Source organism: Thalassophryne amazonica, chromosome 15 (genome assembly GCF_902500255.1).
Source record: "Thalassophryne amazonica chromosome 15, fThaAma1.1, whole genome shotgun sequence".
NCBI classification, from domain to species: Eukaryota; Metazoa; Chordata; class Actinopteri; order Batrachoidiformes; family Batrachoididae; genus Thalassophryne; species Thalassophryne amazonica.
Window position 1 is genome coordinate 93549592 of NC_047117.1, and position 24203 is coordinate 93573794.

At 40.7% G+C, this 24203-nt stretch overlaps 1 protein-coding gene across 4 annotated transcripts in view; it reads left to right on the forward strand.

The window, feature by feature from the left end:
* The first annotated feature begins 1559 nt into the window (after window positions 1–1559).
* The window catches only part of ogal (O-GlcNAcase like), a 31781-nt gene continuing 9137 nt past the window's right edge, over window positions 1560–24203 (forward strand). The window contains exons 1-10 of one of the 4 annotated variants that reach the window (XM_034187337.1): window positions 1560–1937; window positions 7170–7221; window positions 7420–7517; window positions 11803–11933; window positions 12989–13160; window positions 13555–13653; window positions 13731–13870; window positions 13988–14132; window positions 14481–14579; window positions 14651–14895. In XM_034187337.1, the coding sequence (XP_034043228.1) occupies window positions 7193–7221; window positions 7420–7517; window positions 11803–11933; window positions 12989–13160; window positions 13555–13653; window positions 13731–13870; window positions 13988–14132; window positions 14481–14579; window positions 14651–14895 (1158 nt within the window). In that variant the 5' untranslated portion in view covers window positions 1560–1937; window positions 7170–7192. Of the gene's footprint in view, window positions 1938–6392; window positions 6654–7169; window positions 7222–7419; window positions 7518–11802; window positions 11934–12988; window positions 13161–13554; window positions 13654–13730; window positions 13871–13987; window positions 14133–14480; window positions 14580–14650; window positions 14896–24203 lie in introns of those variants that run through there. The other 3 variants (XM_034187338.1, XM_034187336.1, XM_034187335.1) reach the window with 3 other exon arrangements.

Genomic DNA, 24203 nt, shown 5'->3' on the forward strand with positions numbered 1-24203 from the left:
GGTAAGCAGAGTCTGATTCAGCCCAATATAAAGTGCACTGCAATAGTCCAGGCGATTAGTGATAAAAGCATGGATTAAAATCTCAAAATGATGCAGTGAAAGAAATCGCTTCACCTTGGCCAGTTGTCTAAGTTGATAGAAACTAGACTTGACACTGACCTAATCTGAGCATCGAATTTAAGATCACTGTCCAGTTTTACACCCAGGTTTGTTGCTGTCTGTGTCAGATACTGACTGATGGGACCCAGATCAACATTGATTTTGTAAGTGTCACTAGGTCCAAACAGCAGCACCTCAGTCTTTTTATCATTCAGGTGTAGAAATGTTATGGACAACCATGCCTTAATGTCACCAATGCACTCTAGGAGATGGTTCGCAGAGTATGCATTTTGCTGCTTCAGTGGCAGATAAATTTGACAGTCATCAGCATAAAAATGAAAAGAGACATCATGTCTCCTAAAAATTGATCCCATTGGGAGTAGATACAGAGAAAAAAGAAGCGGACCACGTATGGAGCCTTGAGGCACCCCACATGTAAGGGGCGCTGCACAAGATTCAGCAGCTCCAATACGGACACAAAAACTTCTCTCTGATAGGGAGGATCTAAACCAGTCTAAAACAACACCCTTAATGCCCACCCAGTTTTCCAGGTGAGACACTCTATCGAAGGCTGCTGTTAGATCCAACAGGACCAAAACAACACAGTGACCAGAATCAGTAGCTACACAAAAGTCATTAAAAACCCGCAGCAGTGCCGACTCAGTACTGTGACAGGATTTAAAACCAGACTGAAACAACTCCAGGGTGTCATGATTATTTAGAAAAGAACTCAACTGGCAGTATACAATTTTCTCCAAAATTTTAGAGAGAAAAGGAAGTTTGGAAATTGGCCTAAAATTGGAAAGTTCAGAAGAATCTAAGCCAGATTTCTTAATAAGTGGGGTCACCACTGCATTCTTGAAACTGGTAGGCACTATACCATTAACCAAACTCCCATTAATAATATTCAATACAAATGGTGCCAACATGGAAAAAGCTTCTTTAAAAAGATGAGGATGGTCAGATTTCTGGATGGTCAGACTTCACATAAAATGTCCCGTCCGATCGCAGTGTATTTCCATTAAACCCCTCGGATGTGGGACTGGAGTCATTTCTGTGGTCCGACCGTTTAATTTTTTTTCAAACTGTGTTCAGACTCAGATGTGCACCTGTTAAATCAGACACAAAAGACTTTTCTACTTTTATTCCTTCATCTGCCAGCACATTCTAATAGTTTTTACAGTGTGCACGCTGATAAAAGGATCAGAAAAGTCTGCATCACATTTACAGCACAAAGTCGATAAAAGAGGAAAATGTTCAGCTTACCTTTGATTTGGAGGTGATGATTGCAGAAAGAAAAGCTTGTTGAGGGTCACATTAATCCAGAATAAAGGAGAATCCAGAGACAGAGAACTTTAAAACTGCCACACACGTCATTGTATGACACGGAGTTACAGAGCTGCAGAAGCATAAATCAGCCTTTAAATTAATTAAATAAATCATCATAAATTGTAAATGTATGTAAATAGCTTAACTATTTTTATATTTATATTGTCCTTTACTGGGAGACTGAGAAGAAGAAGACTCCCCACAAATCTGAGGTTGACCACAAAGAGTGATGAAGAACAGACTTGTGGATGCAGAACGAACCCACATCAAAACCACATGAAGAAAGCAGCGAGTGAAGTCCAGGTCTTCACCTCGTGGTCTCTGGTCAGCCTGGTGAAGCTCATGTACCCGTACTGCGTCCAGCTGCATGTAGTGGACAAGCAGACGTCTTTTTTGATGTTAAGAAGAGGCAAAAGTGATATGGAGAGAGAATTCTAACGATGTAACAAGAAGAAAAGAGCCTTCCAAGAATTAGGAATGAAAGCCCACCTTCAGATGAATCAGAAGATGTAAGTGGCATCAACATTCATACATCTCCTGTCCCTCTCCTTTAGCGTTTTTCTTTTTTGATATTTTCCATTTATACTATTGAATGCAAATTACAGTATAAGATAAGATCTTCTATCTTCATGTTTCTGCAGTCAAATTAAACTTATTCCTCCACAGCTTGTTGCAACAGATCCTGGAAGGATCAAATTTAGAAATGTTTCTTGCTTTTGTCATCGCTCTTGTGACTGCTTCTGCATAAAGGAGTTTGTCTTCACTCATGGTGATACAGGGGATACCATCAAGGTTGGAACATGGGTTCTTGTGGACTATGATGTCCTGGCTCGTAACACGGGTGTGTTCAAGACAGCTCAAAGAGCTGGAAACATAGTCAGGAGGTCAAGATACAACCCCAATTCCAATGAAGTTGGGACGTTGTGTAAAATGTAAATAAAAACAGAATACAATGATTTTCAAATCCTCTTCAACCTATATTCAACTGAATACACCACAAAGACAAGATATTTAATGTTCAAACTGATAAACTTGTTTTTGTGCAAATATTTGCTCATTTTGAAATGGATGCCTACAACACGATTCAAAAAAGCTGGGACAGTGGTATGTTTCCCACTGTGTTACATCACCTTTCTTTCTAACAACACTCAGTAAGTGTTTGGGAACTGAGGACACTAATTGTTCATATCAAATCAAATCAGTTTTATTTATATAGCGCCAAATCACAACAAACAGTTGCCCCAAGGCGCTTTATATTGTAAGGCAAAGCCATACAATAATTACAGAAAAACCCCAACGGTCAAAACGACCCCCTGTGAGCAAGCACTTGGCGAAAATGGGAAGGAAAAACTCCCTTTTAACAGGAAGAAACCTCCAGCAGAACCAGGCTCAGGGAGGGGCAGTCTTCTGCTGGGACTGGTTGGGGCTGAGGGAGAGAACCAGGAAAAAGACATGCTGTGGAGGGGAGCAGAGATCAATCACTAATGATTAAATGCAGAGTGGTGCATACAGAGCAAAAAGAGAAAGAAACAGTGCATCATGGGAACCCCCCAGCAGTCTACGACTATAGCAGCATAACTAAGGGATGGTCCAGCCCTAACTATAAGCTTTAGCAAAAAGGAAAGTTTTAAGCCTAATCTTAAAAGTAGAGAGGGTGTCTGTCTCCCTGATCTGAACTGGGAGCTGGTTCCAGAGGAGAGGAGCCTGAAAGCTGAAGGCTCTGCCTCCCATTCTACTCTTACAAACCCTAGGAACTACAAGTAAGCCTGCAGTCTGAGAGTGAAGCGCTCTATTGGGGTGAGATGGTACTATGAGGTCCCTAAGATAAGATGGGACCTGATTATTTAAAACCTTCTAAGTAAGAAGAAGAATTTTAAATTCTATTCTAGAATTAACAGGAAGCCAGTGAAGAGAGGCCAATATGGGTGAGATATGCTCTAATTGTTGAAGCTTTGTAGCTGGAATTCTTTCCCATTTTTGCTTGATGTACGACTTCAGTTGTTCAGCAGTCTGGGGTCTCCGTTATCGTATTTTGCGCATCATAATGCGCCACACATTTTCAATGGGCGACAGGTCTGGACTGCAGGCAGGCCAGTCTAGTACCTGCACTCTTTTACTGCGAAGCCACGCTGTTGTAACACGTGCAGAATGTGGCTTGGCATTGTCTTGCTGAAATAAGCAGGGACGTCCCTGAAAAAGACGTTGCTTGGATGGCAGTATGTGTTGCTCCAAAACCTGGATGTACCTTTCAGCATTGATGGTGCCATCACAGATGTGTAAGTTGTCCGTGCCATGGGCACTAACACACCCCCATACCATCACAGATGCTGGGTTTCGAACTTTGCGCTGGTAAGTCTGGATGGTCTTTTTCCTCTTTTGTCCAGAGGACACGACATCCATGATTTCCAAAAACAATTTGAAACGTGGACTCATCAGACCACAGCACTCTTTTCCACTTTGCGTCTGTCCATTTCAAATGACCTCGGGCCCAGAGAAGGCGGCAGCGTTTCTGGATGTTGTTGATGTTTGGCTTTCGCTTTGCATGGTAGAGTTTTAGCTTGCACTTGTAGATGTAGTGATGAACTGTGTTAACTGACAATGGTTTTCTGAAGTGTTCCTGAGCCCACGCAGTAAGATCCTTTACACAGTGATGTCAGTTTTTAATGCGGTGCCGCCTGAGGGATCGCAGGTCATGGGCATTCAATGTTGGTTTTCGGCCTTGCCGCTTACATGTAGAAAGTTCTCCAGATTCTCTGAATCTTCTAATTATATTATGGACTGTAAATGATGGAATCCCTAAATTTGTTGGAATTGAACGTACATTGAGAAACATTGTTCTTAAACTGTTGGAATATTTTTTTTTGACACAGTTGTTTACAAAGTGGTGATCCTCACCCCATCTTTGCTTGTGAACAGCTGAGCCTTTTGGGGATGCTCCTTTTATACCAAATCATGACACTCACCTGTTTCCAATCAGATGTTCTTTGAGAATTCATCAACTTTCCTAGTCTTTTGTTGCCCCGTCCCAGCCTTTTTGAAACATGTTGCAGGCATCCATTTCAAAATGAACAAATATTTGCACAAAAACAATAAGTCCATCAGTTTGAACATTAAATATCTTGTCTTTGTGGTGTATTCAACAGAATATAGGTTGAAGAGGATTTGCAGATCATTGTATTCTGTTTTTATTTACATTTTACACAACATCCCAACTTGAAATTTATGAACAGTATTTGAGAGAAACAGGTCTTTTGCGTATATAGAAAATGTTTTTGATCTGTGAGTTCAAGTCATGAAAAATGGGAGCAAAAACAAAAGTGTTGCATATATATATATGTATATATGTGTGTGTGTGTGTGTGGGGGGGGGGGGGGTATGTTTGGCAAGTTGCTTTATTTGTTATATTTAATATTAAAAAATTATTAACCAATTGCAGTGAGGTCTGTGCCAAAAAGACCAGGGTCTGATATTTTCCCGTACAGACCGAGCCAGTGAGGTTAATAATTAGTATGTTATCTGGTTGTTAAGCGCTGACATAATGCATCATGTGATAAATCTGTTTCTGGGTCCAAAGACCTCCAAGTTTACAATCAAAGTTACGTCTGTTTGATCCTTTTAAGGATCTACAGTTTAAGTTTAGTTTGTGTTTACATTGTGCGCAAACCTCCGTCCCTCCCTTCTCCGCCTCCACCTCCGTTAACCCGCATTCGTCTGGTTCTATGGTCAAAACACAATAAAACTTTTTTTCTTTTACTTTACATATTTTATTATACACAGGTAAAATATACGTCTTTGTTAATAAAAAATTATTTATTAACATAAACAGGACGTTAAAGTGCAAACTTCACTTTCTCCCCGAACGACATGAACAGGAAGTGATCGCAGCTCGCAACAACTCCCATTGAAAATAACGGAGAAACAACCTGAGTGTCTGACATTTTTACATAAAACAAATGCAGTAACAACATCTAAAAACCCAGTTAAAATATCCAGGAGAGTTTTAGACACAATATACAAAGAGTTTTATGTTGCCATGTTAATACTGTTGTCCGTGTGCAGCCTGATCAGAGCGTCTCAGTGCAGGTCTCAGTGTTAATGACAGCGCACCTTTTTTGTTTGGAGCCGGAAGTTGAAAATCACATGATGCGTTACGTCACACTTAACAACCGGATAGGGCTGTTGGGAGCTGTGCTTTTATCTTCTCTGTCTTCATTTTGTATGTCCACTTCCAGCTTGTTTGTAGTTAATTCTTCCAGTTCAAACTTGTCAGTGTAATAACATTTGAGAATGGTCCTCTTCGTCGCTTTTGTTGTTCGCTTTTTGTTTTATTTTGCGCAGTGAAAATTTTAAACAAAGTCGCAAATGATACATGATCCGGACCGGTTGTCATGGTAACGGAAATCAATCAGAGTGCATGTAGTGTCGTAACCATATAATAATTTGCTTTAATTATTATTTCTTAAAGTATATATTTTGTGTGGGGTGTTTTTGAACATTTAAAACTGAAGGAGTTGGACTCTATACGCGTTTCTGCTTCTTCCTGCTCCTCAAGCATATTTCTTTTGTTTCTTTTTTTGTTATCGATGCTATGACTTGTTATTGGTGTTTTAGTTTTCATGTCTACTACACATTTGTCTGTTTGAGATAAATAAAAATGTTTTCCATAATAGACACTCTGTTTTTCTTTATAAATACAGGACCAAGTTAATGTGGAATTATACCCACAGATTTACCCGTGTGTGTGTGTGTGTGTGTGTGTGTGTGTGTGTGTGTGTGTGTGTGTGTGTGTGTGTGTGTGTGTGTGTGTGTGTGTGTGTGTGTGTGTGTGTGTGTGTTTGTTTTCGGGGACACTGTCTCTTTAAGTGGCGTGTCCGTCGATGTCGTATTTCATTGGTTGATGCGGTTGAGGTGGTTTTTCATTGGCTGGTTTTCGCGGTCACTGTCTCTTTAAGGCTCCGACCCGGTAGTCAGAGTCGATGATTCCGCGTTTAGTTTAGTTTTTATTTTTTTCCTCCTCAGGTCTGTTTCTTTTTTAAAGTGTTTGTTTTTATTTTAAACTTTAGCTTCTCCGCAGGCTTAAAAAAACGAAACAACAAAAAGCAGTAAAATTAAAGTTTAAAGACTGAAAGTTCGGATCGTCAGAACCAGAATCATGACCGCTCTGGACCAGACCAAAGACGGAACCCGAACCGGAACCAAGCGGTTCATCAGCGGAGTGGTGGAGGGTGAGTCTGTGTCAGAACCCGGTGGAGGTCGGATGTGGTCCAAACCGGAATTAATGCCGACTGAATTTAAAATAAATCAATAAATTAGATTTTGCTGTTGCTGTTTTTTGTTTCATGTTTGTCGTTTATTTTTTTTGATAAGTTAAACTTTAAAAATGATCTTTAATCATGTTAAAAGTATTAAATATGGCTCTTTATTTATTTATTGTGACTGAGATCTCAGATGGTTGTGGTTGTCACCCAGTTGGTCAGGGGATCAATTCCCTGCTCGTCTGTGTTGAGGTGCCTTTGAGCAAGGCGTTGTACCCCTGACCTCAGCATGTAATTAGAAAACAGACGGGTTGAAAACTTGTCTTCCAAATGCATAAAATTCAGTTAGTGTGAATGATGATGTCATCAGCGTGTCGGTCAGTAAAGTCTCCGCTTTTTTATTTCGGTGAGTCTGAATCTTTGTCGTTTTATTGGCTCTGTGAATTGTCAGTTTGCAGTCTGACTTTTGACCTTTGCCCAATGCAGGTTTTTACGGGCGTCCGTGGACGATGGAGCAGAGGACAGACTTGTTTAAAAGGTAGGTGGAGTCTGTGAGAGAAAGTCCTACAATATAAAATGCAGTTATTTATTTGAATTGTCTTTTGATTGTTTCTCGGAGGACTTGTCAATGAAATCACACAAAGTGCACCTGACGCATCTGTTGATGTCCAAATACATATGGACGTATCCTGTAAACACAGTTTGATTTTTATATTCTTGGTGTTCGTTTTTGCAGGGAGCAGAAGTGGGGACTGAACTCGTACTTGTACGCCCCCAAAGACGACTACAAACACCGGATGTACTGGAGAGACCTGTACACCGCCCAGGAGGCCGGTGAGTTCCTCCAGCGCCTCTCATGTCAGCCAGCGTCTTTGAGTCAGGTCAGGGTGTACGCACATCCACCACACTGTGGAACCACCATGGGTCCTGGATAGGGTGGTCCATAAAATGGTCAAAAAAAATTTTTCAAAAAACTTCAAGTCTCACCCTCTAAATTTGTTGTACCTAACATAAAAACACATCATGTACAATTTCATAAAACTCTAATAATTTTTACTGATAGCACACAGCCCTTAAAGATTTTGCTGGCAATAACTTTGTCATATACGAGGGCTGTCCATAAAGTATAGGTCCTTTTAATTTTTTTCAAAAACTATATGGATTTCATTCATATGTTTTTACGTCAGACATGCATGAACCCTCGTGCGCATGCGTGAGTTTTTCCATGACGTGCGGACGGGTCCGCGCGTCGGGACGCAGCCGACGCGGTGCGGCGGCACAAGAAAAACACCTCCGTGTTGATAGCCATTTGTAAAATCCAGGCGGCTTTTGATGGCTTTCAGTGGAGTGAGTATATGAGAAATTGTTTAACAGCTGGACATGTTCCAACTTGTCCTTAAGGCTTCCAACAGAGGTGTTTTTCCTGTGGCGGAGCGTCGCGGCGGCTGCGAGCCGACGCGCGGACCCGTCCGCACGTCTTTCATTAAAAAAAATCTCCTTTAACAGTGGAATATCCAGATAAAATGCTGAAACCGACTTCTTCTGAAACTTCTCTGTTCTCTCACGATGTCCTGGATCAATAGAGCCTGAAATGTTGAGGTTTTAAGCTTGAAACAGGCTGATGACGCCGCCTGAGAGCGCTGCACGACGTCTCGCACTGTGGGAAGTCCTTAAAGCGACAGTGTCACCTCAAAATCTCTCATCAGCCGTTAAAATTTTCACTGAAAACCAGCTTAATTTTTCGAACCATGTCCACTTCGATGTGTCTCACAGGTTTAGAAAAAATTTTGATCAAACAAAGCGCCAGTCTCTCAGCAACTTCTCAGACAAAGGAATTCCGACGAGGGGCTGGGCGACTCCTCCCACAAGGAGTGCTCACAGGCGAATGACGTCACCAACAGGCGTGGAAAAACTCACGCATGCGCACGAGGGTTCAAGCATGTCTGACATAAAAACATATGAATGAAATCCATATAGTTTTTGAAAAAAATAAAAAGGACCTATACTTTATGGACAGACCTCGTAGTATGGTCATTTCCAGATATTTCCAAATTATTTCTGTCAGTTTAATATTGATATGTCAGGACAGAAATTATGGCAATACATTGGAAAATCAAATCTTTTCATATCCCATAAAATAGTTAACACTAAAACATGAATTGTGAGATGCAGTTCTTCTCGTACATGTATCATGCTTCTACAATACCTACATACGGGGGTAGCGAAGATTTTGTAACAATCAAACATTGCATTTTCATTTTATTGATGAAATACTGTTTCATTATTGATAAATTTAAATAAGTCTATGCTTTATATATTTCCACATATATTTTGATCTAGCTCCAACAATAATATTCTTTATGCCTTGCAGTACTTAATATTCAAAAATGTATGAATCAGCACAAGAACCAATTATACATTTGTGTAACATAAGAGAACATCCTTTACATGATAATGATATTTAAGTTGCTTGCATCATGACCAAGACTTGCTGCCGTTTCAGTCAGAATATAGGTGGCACTTCTGTCTGTTGTTTTGGTCCTATCCAATGGTGTCACAACAGCTTTAATTTTACTGGCTTTTTGTGGCACTGGCATAACAAATTCTTCATCTGAACTTTCTGTGTTCTCTTCACTCTGGCTGGAGACAGTGTCAGGTAGTGAGACATTAGATGGTCCAGGCTCCTCCAGTTTCTCTTTGTATTTTGCTTCTGCAGCTTTCCTTTTTCCTCTCTTTGTTCTTTGGTAGTTTGTATTTTATCTATGCCTGTCATGCATCCCCTTCTACCTTTCTCTCGCTGAGCAAGTAGGAACTGTCTGTCATCTTCAAACTTTATCATTGTTAGGACATCCTGATGTGCCATGTCAAACAAGTCCTCCAAAGATTCACAAAACACTGTTTCATCTTTCTTCTGCTTGTCTGTATTGCGATTCTTGGTCTTTTTCAATGTTTTCCATTTTCCGAACACTTTTCTAACTTTGTGATCAGATGCTGCTTTGCCCTCAGTGGGATTCTAGCTCTCTCCAAAAAAGGAATTGCCATGTCTATAGAGGTCACAGCAGGATCATGGACAGTTTTCTTCAAATCAGTGTGTTTTGAAGAAAAATACCTTGAGTATTTGCCCATTTGAGGGCAATTTGTTTCCCTTTATTTCAGTCGGTGGAACCAATAAGGTATACAAATGTTCTACTTCTAGTAGCTGACATGTTTTACTGAAGTTTCCAGTTAATGGTTAAGCATATTAAGTCAGCAAGTGTCTCTTTTTACATTTATCTCATGTTAGATTCACCATCACCAAAGATCTGAAAGAAAAGAAGCTGTGAATTGAAGCAAAATTTTCAGCTTGTAGCCTAAAATAACATTTTTGAAAGTATGTTGTTTATGAGAAATATTTAAACCCAGGTATAGTTTTAAATTGAATATAAAATTATACTTTAGTTACACTCAGGTGGTTAACTTCTATCCTCCTTATAAGTGATGTGATTAGATACTGGATAATGGATAACCTATTGCACGGGCACTCGGGCAGCGATAATTGATATATTTACAACCTTCAGCTATAATGTGCTACCTCTAAATATTAATGTATGACAAAAATATTTGGCAGGCTTTTTTTCCCAAAGCATCATAAAATGAAGGGGTGAGAGTAATGAATTTCCAACTTTTATTTTTTTGAACCACCCTAGTCCTGGATGACAACCATCCCAGCAGACAACTGGTCTATCCCTACTCCTCCAAAGTAACCATCTATCTGCTGCAACCAGGTGAAATGTGGGCGTGACCTTGGCTAGTATAAGAGTGGGTTTATCCTTGACCTTCTCCAGTCTCTGAGGTCCTCCACACTGAGTCACCTGTGTCCTGGATCACGTCCAGTGAAACTCACCACATGGACTAAATGTGGTGCCTGATGTTCTCTCAGCATGTCGGTGATCCTCCTCATCTGAGTCTCACTAAATAAACCGTACATTGGACACAAAGTCAGTCCAGCGGGACCCAAAGAGACCAAAGACATCCAGTCCTCACCTTAGGTCACTGGTTAGAGTTCAAATCTGACAACTAGACAGGATGCAGCAGGACCTTAAAGACTCGGACCGTCATTCTTCTACAAAGACATTGGCATCACCAAGACCTCTGACCTTTGACTTCATGAATCCATAAGATCTTCTCAGGCTCATCTCAAAGGCTGAGGACCCAGAGACATGAATGTCCCTGCTGAGATCAGTGAATGTCTTGATGAGTGAGTCCAGGACGTCCCTGAAAGCCTGGATCCGGGGCCGTCACAATCCGGGACATCGGTGTCCTTACTTACCTCTTCAAATTGTTATTGTTGTTCCTGGTATGAGGAAGAATTGTTAAATTAATTTGCTATTTGACACTTGAATCCATAAATATTTGGACATCATTGTGGTGTCTCTTGTTTCTGGTGTTCATTAAATTAGATGTGAAAAAATGTATTTGTTGCTGAAATACTGTCTGAGAAATATAGTCATGAATATTGTAGGAATTCTACAGCTTTTTTTGTTTTCGCTTACAGGGCCAAAAGTAATTGGGCAGTTCTGGGTGTAGGTTTATTTCATTGACAGGTCAGCAAGTCAAAGGTTTGGAGCTGGTTTTATATATGAGGTCTGAACCATCATCGCCACCAGTGAAACGAGGAATCACTGGGCTGAGAACCAACAACAAACTGATCAGAAAGATCATAGAGTTAAAGCAGGTCTCGGCCTTGCTGGAGATCGGCGTTCAGTTTTGACGAGCGCCGCCTCAGCGTGGCTCCCATGTGTCTGGGGAGGAGATCAACACTGTGGTGCGGTGAGCTGACGGGAGACCACAGAGAACCAGGGTGGTGGGTGGCAGAAGAACTTTACTGGCTCTGCCAGATCAAGAACACTCTACAGGACCACGTTTGTACGTTAGCAGCTGAGTTGTGTTGATGCAGTTTGAACTGTTTTTGGCAAACTGGGTTCTAGAGGTGACCTTTACGTTGTTTCAAAGGTTCATCTGTTTAAATTCTTGTCTGCAGGATGAATTGAAGTTTTTTATTTGATCGTTTTTGTCATTCAGACTTCTTTAAAAATTTAACCAGCTTTTTTTTTTTTTTTTTTTTTGCTGTTTCCTCCAGAGCAACTGACGTCTCTGATATCAGCAGCCAAAGAGCATGACGTTGACTTTATCTATGCCATCTCTCCTGGCCTGGACATCACCTTTTCCAGTCCCAGAGAGCTCGCTGCCCTCAAGAAGAAACTGGATCAGGTCGGACTTTGTTCGCACAGATAAAGATTTAATCTGTGGTCCGTGCAGCTTAATGACTCTGCAGAGTGTTTGTGGGCGTGTCCGTCTGAACCTGAGCTGTGGTCGGACTCAGAGCTGCCATCTTCATTTTGCACCTTAGACCAGTCAACACCTGGTCTAAAGTCAAGCACAGTCTGTTTCTGCTGTTTCTAAAAAGAAAAAAATCCCTCACGTAGCGGAGCAGCGATGTGCGTGCACGCAGCAACAAATAATAATAATAATAATTGTACAACAAAAACACAGGAAAAAACAAGTCATAACTTGTAGAACTAAATAAAAACTGATTTGTAGTGTATTTTTTGCGCCGTTTTTCTCCCTTGTGGCTGGAAGTTGGACGAACGTGGTTCAGTTTTTGCAGACTGCTGACATTACATCTTTAAATTACTTAACCCAAAAACAAGCTAAAGACACACTTTAATTTGTGCACGTTGGTTGGTGATCAGTCTCCTCTGACATCGGTAAATTCTAGTTTATTTATTTATTTATTGTTTCCTGCTCCACATACGTTTATAAAAAATCCTGTTTGTTTTCAGTGTTTCCTCTTAATCATGATGAAAAAGAAATAGCAGCACTTTGCTTTGAAGGTGATGACAAGTTCTGCTCTAATTGGTTGAATTTATTGTAACCCCACAACACACCCCTGAACAAGTGCAAACAGATTTCTGATGTCCGCCAATCCAGATCTGGATCACCTCCACGATGCAGTGGAGTCTTCCATGCCCTAATGTCTATCTGTGGTGCAAATTTTGCCAAAATCTGTGCAGTAGTTGTGATGTAATTTTACTAACAGACAGACAAACGGCAATGATTTTATTATGTCCTTGGCGGACGTAATAATGTGGAGACTTGTCCAGATAGGGCCCAACGTGTCTGCTGAACATATGAAGGAAACCGTTTTAATTCCTGGTGGGAAATCGCTTTTGATGACCCTTTCTGTGAAGCATTCTGGACTCTGTCTCTGTCTTATGTCATGGTTAGATTTTAAAAATTCAGATGGTTGTTTTGTTCTCTGTCAGGTGAAGGAGCTCGGCTGCAGCTCATTCTCTCTCCTCTTTGATGACATAGAGACGGAGATGTGTCCAGCTGACAAACAGGCCTTCAGCTCTTTTGCTCACGCACAGGTGGCCGTCACTAATGAGGTCTACCTGCACCTGGGAGAACCAGAGACCTTCCTCTTCTGTCCCACAGGTCAGTGAGGGACTCTGTCTGCTCTCACCTGCAGAACAAACCGTAAACATTTGTGTTTCATCTGCAAAAATGGGTGGAGCCAGGAAATGGAACCTATTGTCCCGGGACGATTGACTTTCATGGAACTCAATGACGAGTTTGGAGAATTGTTTCACCGTTGAACACTTAAAGTTCTGCAGATGTTTTTAAAGTGCAGTTGATGAGGCTAAGCCTGAATTTTCTTAAAAGTATTGTGAGCATTTAATAAGTTCATTTGCACAAATGTGTGGAACAAACCTGGAATCCAAATGAAAATACTTTGAGACCTTTGAGAGTCCTGGAGATTTGATTGTTGACCTCCTTTAATTTTAAAGGTAATGTTGGATGGATTTATTTATTTATTTTTGTAATGCAGATTATTGCGCTATTAATTGCACCCCCAACGTGTCTCAGTCGTCCTACCTGCAGACTGTTGGAGACAAACTGTTGCCCGGGATCCACATACTGTGGACTGGTAAGGCAGAACCTCTTTGAGTGCACAATGTGCACGTGTACGACAGGATTCAGATTTTCTACACGTCCTTCCTTTAGGTCCTAAAGTGGTGTCCCACCAGATCTCTGTGGAGTCCATAGAGGAAGTGTCTGTTGTCCTGAAGAGGGCGCCAGTTATTTGGGACAACATCCACGCCAACGACTACGACCCCCAAAGGCTTTTCCTTGGACCCTATAAAGTAAACATCTACCTGACATGAATGATGTCACTTATTTTGACGGGAGTGAAGCAGCATCAGCCCCACTTCCTGAAAAGATTGTTGTTGTTTTCTTTTTTTTTTTTCTTCTTTTTTAAGGACCGTCCCACTGAGCTGATTCCAAAACTCGGCGGCGTGCTCACGAATCCTAACTGTGAGTTCTACCCAAACGTTGTGGCTGTGCACTCTCTGGCTACATGGTGCAAGTGTGCACCTGATGGCAGGACAAAGGATGTGGACATGAGTGAGTTTGACTTTTAACAACAGAACTCAGCGTAGAGACATCTGCCCAGAACCAGGCGCACCTGAAGTCACGTTTACTGTGGCTAAAACAATGTAGGCATTGAAGTGCTGACTGCTGCACACAGGTTGGTTTGACAAACCGACGGTGTGCACAGTTACTCTGAGAGCACACACACACACAGAGTTTATGACATGTTTGTTAAGGACGCACAGACCGGTCGATCACACCGTGTCTGACTGTAGTGTCTGTCATCTGGACCTTTTACCTGCTGACTTGTCAGTAAGAGAACATGTGGACAGGAACCGGCACTGATCCGGTCATTGCTGCTCTTTTGTGGTGTCTGGTCAGGCGATGAGGACCAGGATCCGCTCTACAGCCCTGAGAAGGCGCTCACTCTGGCTCTGACTGACTGGCTGCAGGAGTTCCTGAGCAGCGACCAACCAGCAGGTAAAAGTTTGAAAGGTCTTTTCGTCGTGCGTCTCTGCAGGAGGTGGATGCTTCACTCTCTGTCCTTGCAGATCCTCGGCGTCCTTCAGACCCTCTCAGAAAAGTGTCTCCAGATGAGGAGCCCATGCAGACGGATCTGGGAGAATGTGCCTATGTTCGTGGACCTGGGGAGAACCCGCTGTACACAGCAGAACCTCTGACCTTGGAGGACCTGAAGCTGCTGTCGGACCTCTTCTACCTGCCGTATGAACATGGACCCACAGCTAAAACCATGCTACAGGAGCTGCACTGGCTCAAGAAAAACAGCCAGGACAAGGTGAGGACTCGCTGCCGTTCTTCATCCCGTGTTTCAGAAGCACATCCGCTGTTCTGCCGTGTCACCTCAAAACATGCAGTTAGCATAGATACGGTGCATCCGGAAAGTATTCACAGTGCTTCACTTTTTCCACATTTAGTTATGTTACAACCTCATTCCAAAATGGATGACCCCCCCCCCCAAAAAAAGTGTACACACAATAACCCATAATGACAGTGTGGAAAAAGTTTCAGCTCCCTCCAAAGATTTTCTATTGAGTTCAAGTCTGGAGACTGGCCAGGCCACTCCAGGACCTTGAAATGCTTCTTACGGAGCCCCTCCTTAGTTGTCCTGGCTGTGTGTTTGGGGTCATTGTCATGCTGAAGACCCAGCCATGACCCATCTTCAATGCTCTTACTGAGGGAAGGAGGTTGTTTGCCAAAATCTCGCAATACATGACCCCATCCATCCTCCCTTCAATACGGTGCAGTCGTCCTGTCCCCTTTGTAGAAGAGCACCCCCAGAGTATGATGTTTCCACCCCCATGCTTCACGGTTGGGATGGTTTTCTTGGGGTTGTTCTCATCCTCTAAACATGGTAAGTGGAGTTGATTCCAAAAAGCTCTATTCTGGTCTCAACTGACCACATGGCCTTCTCCCATGCCTCCTCTGGATCATCCAGATCGTCACTGATGAACTTCAAACGGGCCTGGACATGTGCTGGCTTGAGCAGGGGGACCTTGCTGCCCTGCAGGATTTTAAACCATGACAGCATCATGTGTTAATAATGTAATCTTTGTGACTGTGGTCCCAGCTCTCTTCAGGTCATTGACCAGGAGCTCGTGTAGTTCTGAGCTTTCTCAGAATTATCCTTACCCCACAAAGTGAGATCTTGCATGGAATCCCAGACCGAGGGAGATTGACAATCATCTTGTGTTTCTTCCACTTTCTAATAAATAATCATAACAGTTGTTGTCTTCTACCAAGCTGCTTGCCTGTTGTCCTGTAGTCCATCCCGGCCTTGTGCAGGTCTACAGTTTTGTCCTTGGTGTCCTTAGACAGCTCTTTGGTCTTGGCTATGGTGGACATGTTGGAGTATGATTGATTGTAGTTTTCTCTGGGCCCCTCCCCAATCAGACCGGGAGTGACATGTTTAGCCGCATGTTCTCCTTGAATTGCTGGCTGTCTGAGTGGTGTCCAAAAAATGAGGTGGGCTTCATAGATAATTGGCAGAGCTTCTGGGGAAAACCTGGTCTTGTTAGGAGAGACGGCATCCATCCCACTTTGGATGGAGCAGCTCTCATTTCTAGAAATCTGGCCAATTTTCTTAAATCCTCCAAACCGTGACTATCCAGGGTTGGGACCAGGAAGCAGAGTTGTAGTCTTACACACCTCTCTGCAGCTTCTCTCCCCCTGCCATCCCCTCATTACCCCATCCCCGTAGAGACGGTGTCTGCTCCCAGACCACCAATAACCAGTAAAAATCTATTTAAGCATAAAAATTCAAAAAGAAAAAATAATATAGCACCTTCAACTGCACCACAGACTAAAACAGTTAAATGTGGTCTATTAAACATTAGGTCTCTCTCTTCTAAGTCCCTGTTAGTAAATTATATAATAATTGATCAACATATTGATTTATTCTGCCTTACAGAAACCTGGTTACAGCAGGATGAATATGTTAGTTTAAAGTACACCTGCATTGAAATAAATGTGGTCAGATTTCAGAAAGAAATAGCTGATATGTATTTATAAGACCCTTGTGAATGCAGTCAAGTAAATCTGTAAGCCCAAATTTTTAATTCAGCGGAGAAATCTTTGTTTAAAAATGACATTTGCAGCTAAAATTTAGCCCTCTGTGAAAACAGTTTGTACAGCCGTATCATTTCCATGACGTCAGGGACAAGACGACGCGCTCCCACCTTCAGTCCGATCCCGCATTGAAATTGATTTTATCTGTTAGTAATGTTACTTATACACGTCCTGGTTTCAACATCCAAAATTAAGATGCAATGAATGTGAGATACAGATCTGTGTGCTCAGATCAGCAACGACATCGATAGCAGGCGCCGTTCTTCCTCTCCCGCTCTCTGCCTCCGCTGCGCTTATTAGGTCTGCGGGCTCGTTAACGAGCTTGTTAACCGCCGATGCAGGCCACTCACACCGCGGCACAACACCGGCATCACCTCTCTGTCTACTGAATGGAGCTGCAGCACACTTGGCACAAGTCCTGAGATTACGCTCGCTGTTATAATGCGAAGCGGCCGGTACACCTGTTGCTGCAAGGACAGACTTCTTGCGGCAAAATCCACAGCACCGCACGTCTCGGCAATCGGAGCCCCAGAGCTCCATGGACGCTGAGAGAGGTTTATATATTTTAATGACTGGGATTCTTTGCGGGTCTCGCCTCCATATCCCGCGATGGTACCGGAGGCGAAAGACAGTAGATTTTCATTGCAACACCACTCAATCAAACGGGCGTATGAAAAAGTCCCCCAAAATAATTTTCAAGCACAAATAAAAGAAATGTGTACTCACCAAACGTGCCGCAAGACAATATGAAGTTTTAAAAAAAAATAGATCCTTCCATAGAAGACAAGAAAAAGGTGCAGATGCAAACTGACGTAAATCCACAAATTACAATTGGCGCAATGCATGCTGGGAGAGGGTCTTGTCTGTGACGTCTCGGCAGCGTCCATGATGAGAGGGACAATTTGCGGAGGGCTAAATGTTAGCTGTAAATTTGTCATTTTCAAATGAAGATTTCTCCGTTGAATGACAGATCTGGGCTTGCAGATTTACTTTATTACATTCAGAAGAATCTCATGTGTAAATGTAAGTCATTTTTTGTTCAAAAAAATCTGACTGCATTTTTTCAATGCAGGTCTCCTTTAAATGAGTCAACACCCCCGAGTCACACTAACTGTCAGAATGCTCGAAGCACGGGTCGAGGGGGAGGATTAGCAGCAATCTTCCACTCCAGCTTATTAATTAATCAAAGACCCAGACCAGGGGTGGCCAAGTTCGGTCCTCGAGAGCCACCTTCCTGACACTCTTAGTTGTCTCCCGGCTCCAACACACCTGAATCCAATGAAAGGCTCATTAAAAGCCTGCTAACGAGTCTTTCATTGGATTCAGGTGTGTTGGAGCAGGGAGACAACTAAGAGTGTCAGGAAGGTGGCTCTCGAGGACCGAACTTAGCCACCCCTGACCCAGACAGAGCTTTAATTAATTTGAAAGCTTGACTCTTAGTCTTGTCCATCCAAATTGGAAGTCTCAAAAACCAGTTTTATTTGTTATTATCTATCGTCCACCTGGTCGTGACTGTGAGTTTCTCTGTGATTTTTCAGACCTTTTGTCTGACTTAGTGCTTAGCTCAGATAAGATAATTATAGTGGGTGATTTTAACATCCACATAGATGCTGAGAATGACAGCCTCAACACTGGATTTAATCTATTATTAGACTCAGTTGGCGTCGCTCAAAATGTAAATGAGTCCACCCACCACCTTAGCCACACTTTAGATCTTGTTCTGACATATGGCATAGAAATTGAAGACCCGAAAACCCCTTTTTGTCTGATCATTTCTTAATAACATTTACTTTTACTTTTACTTTAATGGACTACCCAGCAGTGGGGAATAAGTTTCATTACAGTAGAAGTCTTTCTGAAAGCGCTGTAACTAGGTTTAAGGATATGATTCCTTCTTTATGTTCTTCAATGCCATATACCAACACAGTGCAGAGTAGCTACCTAAACTCTGTGAGTGAGATACATTATCTCGTCAATAGCTTTACATCCTCATTGAGCTCAATTTTGGATGCTGTAGCTCCTCTGAAAAAGAGACCCTTAAATCAGAAGGGCCTGACTCCATGGTATAACCCACAAACTCGCAGCTTAAAGCAGATAACCCGTAAGCTGGAGAGGAAATGGCCTCACTAATTTGGAAGATCTTCACTTAGCCTGGAAAAAGAGTCTGTTGCTCTATAAAAAAGCCCTCCGTAAAGCTAGGACATCTTACTACTCATCACTAATTGAAGAAAATAAGAACAACCCCAGGTTTCTTTTCAGCACTGTAGCCAGGCTGACAAAGAGTCAGAGCTCTATTGAGCCGAGTATTCCTTTAACTTTAACTAGTAATGACTTCATGACTTTCTTTGCAAATAAAATTTTAACTATTAGAGAAAAAATTATTCATAACCATCCCAAAGACATATCTTTATGTTCGGCTGCTTTCAGTAATGCTGGTATTTGGTTAGACTCTTTCTCTCCGATTGTTCTGTCTGTGTTATTTTCATTAGTTACTTCCTCCAAACCATCAACATGTCTATTAGACCCCATTCCTACCAGGCTGCTCAAGGAAGCCCTACCGTTAATTAATGCTTCGATCTTAAATATGATCAATCTATCTTTATTAGTTGGCTATGTACCACAGGCTTTTAAGGTGGCAGTAATTAAACCATTACTTAAAAAGCCATCACTTGACCCAGCTATCTTAGCTAATTATAGGCCAATCTCCAATCTTCCTTTTCTCTCAAAAATTCTTGTAAGGGTAGTTGTAAAACAACTAACTGATCATCTGCAGAGGAATGGTCTATTTGAAGAGTTTCAGTCAGGTTTCAGAATTCATCATAGTACAGAAACAGCATTAGTGAAGGTTACAGATGATCTTCTTATGGCCTCAGACAGTGGACTCATCTCTGTGCTTGTTCTGTTAGACCTCAGTGCAGCTTTTGATACTGTTGACCATAAACTTTTATTACAGAGATTAGAGCATGCCATAGGTATTACAGGCACTGCGCTGCGGTGGCTTGAATCATATTTATCTAATAGATTACAATTTGTTCATGTAAATGGGGAGTCTTCTTCACGGACTAAGGTTAATTATGGAATTCCACAAGGTTCTGTGCTAGGACCGATTTTATTCACTTTATACATGCTTCCCTTAGGCAGTATTATTAGAAAGCATTGCTTAAATTTTCATTGTTACGCAGATGATACCCAGCTTTATCTATCCATGAAGCCAGAGGACACACACCAATTAGTTAAACTGCAGGAATGTCTTTCAGACATAAAGACATGGATGACCTCTAATTTCCTGCTTTTAAATTCAGATAAAACTGAAGTTATTGTACTTGGCCAGACAAATCTTAGAAACATGGTGTCTAACCAGATCCTTACTCTGGATGGCATTACCCTGACCTCCAGTAATACTGTGAGAAATCTTGGAGTCATTTTTGATCAGGATATATCATTCAGTGCACATATTAAGCAAATATGTAGGACTGCTTTTTTGCATTTGCGCAATATCTCTAAAATTAGAAAGGTCTTGTCTCAGAGTGATGCTGAAAAACTAATTCATGCATTTATTTCCTCTAGGCTGGACTACTGTAATTCATTATTATCAGGTTGTCCTAAATGTTCCCTGAAAAGCCTTCAGTTAATTCAAAATGCTGCAGCTAGAGTACTGACAGGGACTAGAAGGAGGGAGCATATTACACCCATATCGGCTTCTCTTCATTGGCTTCCTGTTAATTCCAGAATAGAATTTAAAATTCTTCTTCTTACTTATAAGGTTTTGAATAATCAGGTCCCATCTTATCTTAGGGACCTCATAGTACCATATCACCCCAATAGAGCACTTCGCTCTGACTGCAGGCTTACTTGTAGTTCCTAGGGTTTGTAAGAGTAGAATGGGAGGCAGAGCCTTCAGCTTTCAGGCTCCTCTCCTGTGGAACCAGCTCCCAATTCAGATCAGGGAGACAGACACCCGCTCTACTTTTAAGATTAAGCTTAAAACTTTCCTTTTTGCTAAAGCTTATAGTTAGGGCTGGATCAGGTGACTCTGAACCATCCCTTAGTTATGCTGCTATAGACTTAGACTGCTGGGGGGTTCCCATGATGCACTGTTTCTTTTTATTCACCTCTTTTTGCTCTGTATGCACCACTCTGCATTTAATCATTAGTGATTGATCTCTGCTCTCTTCCACAGCATGTCTTTTTCCTGCTTCTCTCCCCTCAGCCCCAACCAGTCCCAGCAGAGGACTGCCCCTCCCTGAGCCTGGTTCTGCTGGAGGTTTCTTCCTGTTAAAAGGGAGTTTTCCTTCCCACTGTCGCCAAGTGCTTGCTCATAGGGGGTCTTGACCATTGGGGTTTTTCTGTAATTATTGTATGGCTTTTGCCTTAGAATATAAAGCGCCTTGGGGCAACTGTTTGTTGTGATTTGGCGCTATATAAATAAAATTGATTTGATTGTGTGAACAGATGTATTTTATACAGGTAACAAGTTCAAACAGGTGCAATAAAAAAATTAAAAAAAAAATCATACATTGTGATTTCCGGATTTTTTATTTTTTTTTTTTTAGATTGTCTCTCACAGTGATTTCTAAGTGGGAGAACTTGCAAAACCGCAGGGTGTTCAAATACTTATTTTCCTCACTGTACATAATTATTCACAATCTTTGCCATGAAGCTCAAAATTGATCTCAGGTCACTCCTGTTTCCACTGATCATGAATGAATGAATGAATGAATGAATGAATGAAAACTGTTTATTTCGAACATTTGATACAACAACAATTACAAGATAGATCAGTAAAGACAACAACAAAAAAGTTCCTACTGTGTACCCAACATGTCCGAAAAGGGGTAGGGTGAAGCATCAGCTTATTTATCCCTACCCCTTCCTCCCCACAACCAGTAATACCCTTTGCCACATATACACATAGATTCCTACACACCTAAACCGATATCAATATATATATATACATATACATACACACATCAACATACATACACATATATACACATATATATATATACACAAACATAAATATACACCTACACATACCTACTTACATACAAAATACTATATATTTACAAGCCGAAGCAAAAAACAAAAACACCCTAACCCTCATTACCCTTCCTCCTCCCTATACCCAGAAAAAACATATTTTTGTACCGCTGTTTGAACTGGTTCATGCTTGGACATTGCTTGAGCCCCACTCCCAATCTGTTCCACATCCTCACCCCACAGACAGAAATACAGAAACCTTTTAATGTTGTTCGTGCCCACTGATGCTTTAAATTAAATTTCCCCCTCAGACTGTAATCCCCTGATCTGTTAAAAAACATATTTTTAATATTTGCTGGAAGTAAATTGTTTATTGCTTTATACACAATTTGTACTGTTTGAAAATGAACCAAGTCTGTGAATTTTAAGAATTTGGATTGTAAAAATAGTGGATTTGTATGATCTCTATAGCCAGTATTATGAATAATTCTTATAGCTCTTTTCTGCATTACTGATAGTGATTGTGTTGTACCTTTATAAGTATTACCCCATACCTCTGCACAGTACTGTAAATATGGTAAAACCAGTGAGCAGTAAAGAATGCGGAGTGAGTTGTGGTCCAGAATATGTTTCGCTTTGTTTAGAACTGAAATGCTTCTTGACAGTTTACTTTGTATATGTTTTATATGAGTCTTCCAGTTTATCTTATCATCTATTATCACCCCCAGAAACTTATTTTCATGTACCCTTTCAATATCTACCCCCTCGACTTGTAACTGAACCTGTATGTCTGTATTACAATAGCCAAATAACATGTATTTTGTTTTACTTAAGTTTAATGATAATTTGTTTCTGTCAAACCATATTTTCAATTTTCCCATTTCTATACTGATCCTCCTCAGTAACTCCTGCAAATCCCCCCCTGAACAAAAAATGCTTGTCATCTGCAAATAATACTAATTTTAATATTTTGGAAACATTGACAATATCATTTATATAAATTAGAAACAGTTTTGGACCCAATACTGACCCCTGTGGGACGCCACAAGCATTGTCCAAGCATGATGATGTATATTCCCCCAACTTCACAAACTGTTTTCTGTTACTTAAGTAGCTTCTCACCCAGTGCAACACCAACCCCCTAATCCCATACTGTTCAAGTTTATTGATTAATATGTCATGATTAATTGTATCAAAAGCCTTTTTAAGGTCTATAAATATTCCAACTGAATGTAATTTGTGGTCTATGGCGTTTGTAATCTCCTCAACTGATTCTATTAATGCAAGTGATGTTGAACTATGTGCTCTGAATCCATATTGACTATCAGTAAGTAATTTATGTTTATTTATGAATGTCTAATCTATTATTGAATAACTTTTCTAATAATTTGGAAAATTGTGGAAGCAAAGAAACAGGTCTATAATTTGTAAAGTGGTGTCTATCCCCAGTCTTATACAGCGGCACAACCTTAGCTATTTTCATTTGATTGGGAAATTTACCGGTTTGAAATGATAAGTTACAGATGTATGTTAATGGTTCTACAATCCATTCAATGACCTGTTTTACCACCACCATATCAATTTCATTTAAATCGGTAGATGTTTTATATTTACAATTATTCACAATGTCTATAATTTCATTTCCATCCACTGCTGTGAGGAACATTGAACAGGGATTTCTTTCTATAAGATTATTATCCCAATCCTCAGATTGGGAATTGGGAATTTTTTCTGCCAAGCTTGGTCCAATATTTACAAAAAAATTATTAAAACCGTTGACTACCTCATCCTTATTTTCCTTCTTGACATTATTATCAATGAAATACTGAGGGTAACTCTGTTTTTTATTACCATTTTGATAATGCTATTTAATATATCCCATATTCCTTTAATATTGTTTTTGTTATTATATAATATGTTACTATAATATTCCTTCCTACATACCCGTATAATATTAATCTATTTTTGTATTTCTTATATCTATTTTCTGCCTCTTTAGTCTTTAGTTTTATGAATTCTCTATACAGTGTATTTTTCTTATTACATGCATTTCGTAACCCTTTCGTCATCCATGGTCGAGCTTGGATTTTTTGTTTTCTGTAGTCTTGTTTAATTGGACAATTTTTATCATATAATGAGGTAAATATTTGTAAAAAAGTTTCATATGCACTATCAACATCACTTTCACTGTATACCTTTTCCCAGTTTTGCTCCTGTAAATCCTTCTTTAGTGTGTTCATGTTTTCCTCTGTCCGCACTCGCCTGTATTTTATTTTCTCCTCTGGCTGATTCCGCCGATGGTTTCTATTATAAACGATGAAAACTGGTAGATGATCACTAATGTCATTGATTAATAATCCACTCAGTGTTATTCTCAATATCATTGCTGAATATATTATCAATTAAGGTAGCACTATGGGATGTAATTCTGCTTGGCCTGGTGATTTTTGGATATAAACTCATACTGTACATTATACTGATAAATTCATCTTATTTTATGCTTATTTGGATTGAGCAGATCAATATTTAAGTCACCAC